General features: G+C 39.2%; 1 protein-coding gene across 1 annotated transcript; it reads left to right on the forward strand.

Annotated features, from left to right (window-relative positions):
• The first annotated feature begins 724 nt into the window (after positions 1-724).
• blzf1 (basic leucine zipper nuclear factor 1) lies at positions 725-9964 on the forward strand. Its single transcript, XM_085806030.1, has 6 exons — positions 725-814; positions 3327-3814; positions 5361-5560; positions 6283-6411; positions 7862-8117; positions 9727-9964. The coding sequence occupies exons 1-6, from the start codon at positions 796-798 to the stop codon at positions 9913-9915; spliced, it is 1281 nt and encodes a 426-aa protein (XP_085662156.1). The 5' UTR covers positions 725-795; the 3' UTR covers positions 9916-9964.
• The last annotated feature ends 207 nt before the right edge of the window (positions 9965-10171 follow it).

Genomic DNA, 10171 nt, shown 5'->3' on the forward strand with positions numbered 1-10171 from the left:
TGTAAAATCTAGGAGTCGATTTTAGAAATTTGCACTTCTGTGTATGTAAAATTTACGTTGTAGGCTACACATTCTCCGGTAACACCGTCAACTTCCGGTATAAAAGCAGTGGTATTATTTTGCCGGGTTAGTCTAGCAGGCTGTATAGCTGTGTAATTTTCCTGCTTTTACAAAAATTAACTTCCTAAAATTAATATTATAAACACTACAAAAGTCACAGTTAGATGTTTTATTTGTAATTTCGAGCCACAATTAGAGCAACAATGAGCTCCTTGCTTCAGACCGGAAGTTGTGCCTGAGAGACGAAACTCAGGACATCACAAATATTTTTCCACTTCGTCACAAGAAGCCAACTGCATCCGGTGACAAAATAAACAGCTTTTCTGTCGTTAACAGGGATTTAATCGAGGGAGTTGGACCCACAATCGCCCGGTACGTTACTTAATAGTTTGGATAAATCCCAGTTTGTTGATAAAAGTCGCCGTAGTTGTGTTATGTTGCCGTAAACTGGGTTGTCATTAAACTTTCTGTTTACGTTACAACTAGCGAACCGCCCGGCGAAAGGCCACCGTTATTATCTCACTGCAGCGGCGATTAACTCCGACCTTTGACTAGCGGCCTCTCTCTGAACCGCTGATTCAAACAAAACAAATCAAAACAAGTGCTATAAAATAATAACAATAACAAAATACTTTCTCTTTTTGTTTATCGACACAGGAAGAAGAAGAGTCGACTCGCACCGGGTTTCATTGAAACCACAGAGACTCCTTTTACAGCTAACGACACACAACCACCATGACTGCTGTTGTGAGAGGTATATGCATTGTTTTCTGTTTTATTCAAGACACAAGAGACCTTTTCACTGTTTCGTTCACAGTTTATTTATAATATCACATCAAATTTGACTTATCTGTAGATTAATAATCAGGAGACTGGTTTCTTCATATCCATCTTGTAGAGTTTGCCTCTTTAGACTGAGAATAATGCATTTAGGTCTTGAGATCTTGAGCTGCTGTGTTTATCTGATTAGTTCGACCACAGAAAAGTAATTAACGACTGTTTTGATTATTGATTTATCATATCAGACGAGGGCAAAATGTGTCACATTGTTGCCACCAAAAGTGTTGTAGTGCTGCAGAAACACCCTGGCCTATAAATCATGTTCTCCAAATGTAAAGGAACATGTTTGTTTGGCACAAAACCCCACTAAAATCCCACTGTCATTATCATTATTTGCATATTTTGAGGTTCAACACAGAATAGAATAGAAAAGAATATCCTTTATTGTCATTGTCACATGTACAATGAAATTTAAAATGCCAAACCAGACAGTGCAACCATCAAGATAAATAAAAAAGAGACTGTAGATGAGCTTGAAAAAAAAAATGTCTAGAATAAATAATGTTAAGAGTCCTCAGCTAATGGCTTGTGCTCCTGCTACTGACTAGAACCTGTGCAGTAATTTTTACTGATCTGTTTTATTAGTTGTTATTTATTTTATGTATAGTTTTTTATCCAGTCTTTTATTTTTTATACAATTCTTATCATGCACTTACACTGTGATTTTATTCTATAGCTCCACTTCCACATTTATACGTGCTCTTACACTGCACACTAGGCTATTTATTGTATGCACTGGTCTGTGTTTCAACTGTTTTAACTGTCTGGATGAGCGAGAGACACTTGAATTTAACCTTCTGGGATTAATAAAGTATCTATCTATCTATCTATCTATCTATCTATCTATCTATCTATCTATCTATCTATCTATCTATCTATCTATCTATCTATCTATCTATCTATCTACCCCGTCTCTCTGTCTTTCTTTCTTTCTTTCTTTCTACCCTTATCTCTCTATCTCTACCTCTTTCTATCTATCATCCCCCTCTCTCTGTCTCTTTCTGTCTTTCTTTCTTTCTTTCTTTCTACCCTTATCTCTCTATCTCTACCTCTTTCTATCTATCATCCCCCTCTCTCTGTCTCTTTCTGTCTTTCTTTCTTTCTTTCTCTCTATCCATCCACCTCTTTCTTTCTTTCTACCCCTCTCTCTTCGTCTCTTTCTATCTATCTCTCTTCGTCTCTTTCTATCTATCTATCTATCTATCTATCTATCTATCTATCTATCTATCTATCTATCTATCTATCTATCTATCTATCTATCTATCTACCCCGTCTCTGTCTTTCATTCTTTCTTTCTACCCTTATCTCTCTATCTCTACCTCTTTATATCTATCATCTCCCCCTCTCTCTTTCTGTCTTTCTTTCTTTCTTTCTCTCTATCCATCCATCCACCTCTTATTTTCTTTCTACCCCTCTCTCTTTGTATCTATCTATCTATCTATCTATCTATCTATCTATCTATCTATCTATCTATCTATCTATCTATCTATCTATCTATCTATCTATCTATCTATCTATCTATCTATCTATCTACTCTTATCTCTCTATCTCTACCTCTTTATATCTATCATCTCCCCCTCTCTCTTTCTGTCTTTCTTTCGTTCTCTCTATCCATCCATCCACCTCTTATTTTCTTTCTACCCCTCTCTCTTTGTCTCTTTCTTTCATTCTATCTATCTATCTATCTATCTATCTATCTATCTATCTATCTATCTATCTATCTATCTATCTATCTATCTATCTATCTATCTATCTATCTATCTACCCCGTCTCTGTCTTTCATTCTTTCTTTCTACCCTTATCTCTCTATCTCTACCTCTTTATATCTATCATCTCCCCCTCTCTCTTTCTGTCTTTCTTTCGTTCTCTCTATCCATCCATCCACCTCTTATTTTCTTTCTACCCCTCTCTCTTTGTCTCTTTCTTTCTTTCATTCTATCTATCTATCTATCTATCTATCTATCTATCTATCTATCTATCTATCTATCTATCTATCTATCTATCTATCTATCTATCTATCTATCTATCTATCTATCTATCTATCTATCTATCTACCCCGTCTCTCTGTCTTTCTTTCTTTCTACCCTTATCTCTCTATCTCTACCTCTTTATATCTATCATCTCCCCCTCTCTCTTTCTGTCTCTCTTTCTTTCTTTCTTTCTTTCTTTCTTTCTTTCTTTCTTTCTTTCTTTCTCTCTATCCATCCATCCACCTCTTATTTTCTTTCTACCCCTCTCTCTTTGTCTCTTTCTTTCATTCTATCTATCTATCTATCTATCTATCTATCTATCTATCTATCTATCTATCTAATAGTTAAATAAAACAAAACACACAACCACCATACATTCAATTTGCCGTATTGCACTGTGATTAGGTTTCGGTCATCTCACATGTTCACAACTGGATCTCATTCACTTCCCTACAGCTTCTGCCAGAGTGCCCGTCCGAGGCGCCGGCGATGGCATGGAAACTGAAAAGCCCAGAGCCATCCTGGAGGTAAACACGGACACACGGCCACCGAGTCCGTCCGCAGTTCCCCTCCTGAAGGTGGCGAGTCCGAAACGCAGCCCAGAGTCGGCTAAACGCAGCCCAGAGTCGGCCCACCCTGCTGCTGCTCCGCCTCCTCCGGCCCCTCGGCCCCTGGGCGTGCTGCACCTGGGCAAAGTGAGCCGCGAGAACTGCACGGAGGTGGAGGCCGTGAGGATCGTCGTCCCACGAGCAGCGATCAGCCGGAGCAGCCGCGTGGTCGGAGCCGCCGAGGAGAGAGGAGAGCAGCAGGCGGAGGAGCAACACTCGCCCCCGCTGCCTCTGGTGGAGGACTGGAGGATTCAGCTGGAGAAGCTGCAGAACTCAGAGCGCCGGCTGCTGCAGGATAAGGAAGGCCTCTCCAACCAGCTCCGTGTGCAAACAGAGGTGAGTTCAGCTTTGGTTAGATATGAAACTTTTGCATATAAAAAAACAAAACAAGACAACACACTAAATACAAAACACAACAACCAAGGAACAGTTGGTGTCTCAGCAAACATACAAACCCGGTTCAACATCTACTTCACAAATGGACATCCCACAAAACGAAGAAAATACATTGGACAGGAGATCTCCACAAAAAAAAAACTTCTCACGACAAGCTGTTACCATTTCATCTGTCTGGGGAGATGACTGGGGCCCACAAAACCAAAAACAAGTCAATAAAGTCAAGTCCTTAAAGGGACTACGAGGAGTTTCGGAAAGTGTTTTCACACTACATTTCCCATGAGCCTCCGCGCGTACGGTGAAATTCTTTTTGATTGATTGATTTTATTTAATTCATGCTTGCAGTGGAGCCAGGGCTCCACTGAAAAACTGCAGAACTTTACAAAAACATTTAAAAAGAAGCTACATACAAACAAACAAATAATTTCAGAGTTAAAAGAGAAATATTTCAGGGCAGTGAGCAAAGACAGTTAGCTATCATTTGTAGCCACTATTGTATAACCTGACTGCAGTGTGCAGGGTTGAGTTTCTTAGCCTGCTGGTCTTTGCCATCGGTTCAGCCAGCTTGTGCTGGTTCCTCAGCGTCTTAGCTGTGCAGTTGCCTTGAACCGCCGCAAGACGGACGAAAGCGAAAACATTTGCCAAGAATGTTTTCATTGATCAAGAATTAAAGTCAGAGGTTCGAAGACGATCATATACCGTCGTATTTCCGACCATAAACGATGCCAACTAGCGATCCGGCGGCGTTATGCCCATGACCCGCCGGGCAGCATCCGGGAAACCGAAAGTAGGAAATGCTGGGCGAGTCGACCACTAAATAATAATATCAAAATAACTATAATAACAAAACGATATTTATTGAAAATGGACCCATTAACAAGTGGGTAACGTAGATTCATCCACATTAATATGAGACTCTTTTATAACCAAAAGCAAACTCCTCGGGGTCTCTTTAAGTTTTGCAGTTTTCTTTTCCATAAAATAAAGTTTCTTTAGTCTCTCTCACCATTGTTGAAGGTTGGGAGGTAGAGGTTTAAGCCAGGACAGTGTAATCATTTTCCTTGTCACAAGTAGAAGAATCTCTAATAGCTGAACTTTCCTCTATATGAGACATTATTTATTTACTTTTTTTATTTAACCAGATTGACCCATTGAGATCAAGACTTCTTTCATAAGGGTGACCTGGCCAAGAAAGGCAGCAGCACACTTCATGGTGAATAAAGCCAGATAGATAACAATAACAAAAACAAACATTGAAATACAAAATATTTGACAAATAAAGTGCAGGAGTTATGGTTACAGAGTAGTTTAGGTTTAGCTTTTTTTCCCGTTTCAGTCCAAACATACGCAGTAATCCTGCTCTTTCATTGTCCATGAGATAACACCACTGTTCTTTTGTTTGTTTTGAAAAGAAACACTTTATTTCCTCATGTGTGTCTGTCTCCATCAGCTGTGAAATGAACTTGTCATTGTTTATCCGCTCCAGGTGAACCGGGAGCTGAAGAAGCTGCTGGTGGCGTCGGTGGGCGATGACCTCCAGTATCACTTTGAGCGTCTGGCGCGGGAGAAGAACCAGCTGATCCTGGAGAACGAGGCTCTGGGCCGCAGTCTGGCTCACACCGCGGAGCAGCTGGAGCGAATGAGCATCCAGTGTGACGTTTGGAGGAGCAAGTTCCTCGCCAGCAGGTATGAAACGGACAAAGTAACTGAGGGACAAATAGAAATGGTTGGAAAGAAAGAAAAAAAGGGATGGGATGGATGGGTTTTATTGGAAAGCACCACTTGCTCCTGTCATTTCATAATCGCTTTATGTGTACGGTGAGGGGGTATCAATGTTATAACTCTGGATGAATGGATGAAGACTTGATTCAATGTCAGGGGTCTTGAAAAGTATTAAAAGGTGATAAATCAATTTTGGGAAAATTAAGACCCTTAAAAAGTATTAAAAAGTCTTTTCACGACTTTATAAAGTCTTACATTTTGAAGGTATTTTTTCTGAATTAGCTGTCCAAGAGTTTGAGTCCTAAAAAACATTGTAAAAGTGTGTGAATTTATTCATTTTATTAAAAACCAAAGATGAACCGGTACATAAAAAAGAAAAGAAGAATTGTTGTTTTTGTTTTTTGAGAGTGGAGCAATGTTTTTTTGTTTTGTTTTTTGATAAAATTTGCCTTTGATTTATTATCCCAGCCTATTTTGAATTCTGTTGTATCATAGTGGTCTATAGTCTTTATCACACACAACTAAAACTGTTACATTAAAAGTGTCACTGATGTAAATGGTTACAGCTTGAAGTGGCGGTGAGGTGTTAAAAAATATTGAGAAGGTCTTGAAAAAGTCTTAAAAAGGTATTCAAATTAACTTCAAGATTCCTGTATATACCCTGAATGTGAATATTGTCTCTTCAGGGTCATGGCGGAGGAACTGACGAACGCCAGAGCAGCTCTGCAGAGACAGACCAGAGAGGCACAAGGTGCAATTCAGGACCTGCTGTTGGAAAGAGAAGAGTTTTCTGGGGACATGGTGCTCACTCACAGGTAACAAAACCACTCGCCCTATGAATTAAAGACCCTTGACTTTATTAGGCAACTGTCAAAGAATATTTCCTGCTGGTAAAACAAATTCCTCCCATAGCGACAGATGAGCTTGAGTATTAAAAATGGAGAAGAGGCGACGGTGAACACTGGGCTTCACACGATCAGGATTTTTGAGGCTGATAATCGATTAGTGAGTTTAAATAAACTGATGACTGATAATCATGATCTAGGAGCAACATGTCAATTTAAATAACTTGTTTATTTACTGTATATACTTAAGTATTGTTTATCAACAAAAGTATTCTTCAAGGGACAGTTCAACATTTTGGCAAATTGGCCCATTGCCATAATCCCTATAGTCATAGCAGTGGGTTCGTTACCTTTAATTGTCGGTGCAAGCTATTTTGAGAACAGCGGAGCAGAGCAGTGAGCTGCTCAGAGCTACACTACGGAGGCTAATGGGATTTCTTGGTTTCCCTCATCAAACTCATCAAATACACAATCCAACAACTCCAAAACGCTCTGGTGGACAAGTTGTGACCTGCACATTCACCACGCTATGAGATAATAACACAACGTTACCACACAGAGTTGTTTTAGAGGGAAATGCAGAGACTGCTTGCTGAAAAACTGTCCCTGAACGCAACGCGCATCAGCGGTTTTGCATGAATTTACCTCTAAAACAACTCGTAACGTTCTGTTAATTATCTCATTTTGTGTTTGTTTAAAGCAAAACAAACACGGTGCAAAATATGTTTTAATGCAAAATATCGGCTGATCCGATATAGCCAATCAGATAGGTGGAAAGCCTGATGAACATTACATTTTGAGCTCATAATACAGAACAGGTTGTGGCTCGTGTCTGTTCATTAAAGAAGTTGAAATATTTCCATGTTTGTCTATTCTGGGTCACATTAGAAGTCATCACATTTCAGGCCAAAGGTGAAGTGTTGGTGTTTTTACTGCTCTCCAATGTAAAAATGGGTCACTCAGGTTTGACCCTTAACATTATTCAAGGCTTAAAGCCATCTGCCTGTTGGTTGCCAGTGAATTAAATAAACAATGTGTTACATAAACATTTTTAATTTCACTCCCCAATTTCTTTTTGTGCCCCCAAATAGTTCACTTTAGGGGTGCTCCTTGGGAAAAATGTTATGGTAGAGCCCTCGCTACCGCAAATGCTCAATAAAATGCTCCTGCGACACTTCATTGCGCTTTATTGAATGTATTTCCAACTACAAACAGTACTACAAGCCTAACACGCAACTTATATATTGCAATCAATTTCTAATTTTGTGACTCCGCATTTCTTTTGTACGTTTTTTATTTGTCATGATATAGGTCTTAAATTTCATCCATAATGGTCTTAAAAAGTCTTAAATTTGAGCTGGTGAAACCTGCAGAGACCCTGAGTCCATGTGCTGATGTTTCTTTTCTCCTGTGTGGTCAGATCTCTGGAACAGCTGCTGGTGTCTCTGCAGTGGGGCAGGCAGCAGACCTACTACCCCAGTGCACAGCCCCTCAGCACACGGGAGCTGGCAGCAGCCAATCTCAAGCTAGCCGACGCCATCAACGGTCACCTGCTGGGCAACACCAACACCAACACCAGCAGCAGCAGCAGCAGCAACAACAACACTGCAGTGAAGAGCAGCAGCACGACAGCTGAGCAGCTCTGCAGCACACCGGCTGAGAAGATGGCTGAGAAGGTACAAACTCCACATCCATGTACAATGATCACACACACAGTCAAAAACAGAAAAATAGAGTCCGCACACTAGAATATGCTCCCGAATATTTAATATGAATATCACCACATGTGACGTTTTGTCCCGGGCTTCATCAGATGTGAAGCTGCTGCAGAGATACACCTGCTGGAGGGGCCTTGTGATGACATACGTGTCAATATCAAAAACTAGTGACAAAAATATATTTAAAAAAATATATACATGATCAACAAAGCTACAAAGCCTGCACAGTACAATACATACAGTATAACAATCACATAATCCACTTGTGAAAATATTAGGGGTGGGAGAAAAAGTCGATCCACATAAATATTGCGATGTCCTTTTTGACGATTTTTAAATCGATTTTTTTTTCAAAAATCTTTGAATTTTTTTTTTTTTTTGAAATTTCTTTTTTTTTTTTTGAATTTTTTTTTAATATTGTGCAATGTGCATTTGTTAGCCTTTTTTACATACAGAGAGTCCAGGTTTTGAAAAGGGTTTAAGTTCACTTTATAATGGAGTATGTTAATGTATAGGCTCCTACAGTATTTGTGTGCAGATAAATGTTAAAAATGCTAAAGACTAAAAATCGAGAGAATCGGCGGTATCATAGAATCGCAATTTAAATCGAATCGCCATCCAAAAAATCGTAGAAGAATCGAATCGGGAGAAAAGCATATCATCCCAGCCCTAGAAAATATCAAAACAACTTGAATATTACTAAAAACATCAGGTGTAAACTGTCATGAGATGCAAATATCATGAAGAAAATATATCTTATTAATATAATATATCTATCTAAAATATCTATCTATCTAAAGAGGCACCTCTGCTACTCTAAAAAATAGTGACAGAGAATAACAAAGGATTTACAAAGGATCCACAGCAATATATAAGAGAGATGTAGGTGCGATATTATCATATTCTAGTGTGCAGACTATTTTTGATTCATTCCTCATTGTGGTCCAGCACCTAGTTTTAATTGTCTGTAGGATGTGTGTGTCCTTCGATTGTCTCATTCTCTGTATTTTGACCTCATCATCCTTTTTATACATGTTTTCCAACTTCAAGCGATATAAACTTGAATGTTTGTTGGATTTAAGTAGTGAGGTGATGTGTATTTTTTTTTATAATGAGAGGGTTCCTGGTAGCTTCATGTATATGTAATTATTTTCAAAACTTTAGCCGTTAATTTGCGTATTTTTCTTTTTCTCCAAACATTCCTTGTGACCCTGTCGACTATTTGCAACAAAACATATGACTTTTCGGTGATCATGCCCCAATAATTTAGCTACTTTTAAGAGTGCTGCATCCATCTGAAAGGCATTTTACAATTGTTGACTTTTCAGAGTCTGTTCAATTTCTTTTTTTCTTTTGGCCCATTTTGTCCCAGATAAAAAAAAGTTGCCTAATAGTCATGTACACCAGGTTTATATAGCTATAGCTTAAAGTTGGAAAATATGTATAGAAATGATGATGAGGTCAAAATACTCACTAATAATTGTGCATGCAGTGTAATGTTTGACAAGAAATCCAAGTTCAAGTTCACAGATGTGTTTTCTTTTTTCTTTTTTTTCGTCTGCCCCAGGTGTTGAAGAGTTTGGATCCAATTTCCTGTTCAGAAAACAACACGGACCCTCCGCTCGGCGACTCCTCCGCCTCGTCCAGTTTCCTCAGCAGCAAGAAAAGCATCGGCAGGTTTCACCCTTACACCCGCTACGAGAACATCACGTTTAACTGCTGCGAGCGCTGCACGGGAGACATCCTGGTGCTGTAGAGGGGACAAACTGTTTCAGACGGTCTGAACACGAGCGAGTCAGGGTTCCCACTTGTCCTGGAAAACCTGGAAAACCTGGAAAATGGTTGACCAATTTTCCAGTCATGGAAAATACATGGAAAATGAGAAAAAAAAGTCAAATGTCCTGGAAAAGCTTCAGTTGTCCTGGAAAATTATTTATTACATCAGCTACCAGAGCTCTATTTGCCGTTTTCAGACCTCACTAAGGATTTATTTTCTAAAAAAAAAAAGTGCC

The sequence above is a fragment of the Trachurus japonicus genome, chromosome 3 (assembly GCF_045865225.1).
Source record: "Trachurus japonicus isolate A0001 chromosome 3, Traja_1.0".
Classification (NCBI taxonomy): Eukaryota; Metazoa; Chordata; class Actinopteri; order Carangiformes; family Carangidae; genus Trachurus; species Trachurus japonicus.

What these genes read in the sequence shown, in the direction of transcription:
- blzf1 (XM_085806030.1), top strand. An exon ending in GACATGGTGCTCACTCACAG is followed by an intron (nt 6,412 to 7,861) that starts GTAACAAAACCA and finishes CTGTGTGGTCAG; the next exon opens with ATCTCTGGAACAGCTGCTGG. An exon ending in CTGAGAAGATGGCTGAGAAG is followed by an intron (nt 8,118 to 9,726) that starts GTACAAACTCCA and finishes CGTCTGCCCCAG; the next exon opens with GTGTTGAAGAGTTTGGATCC.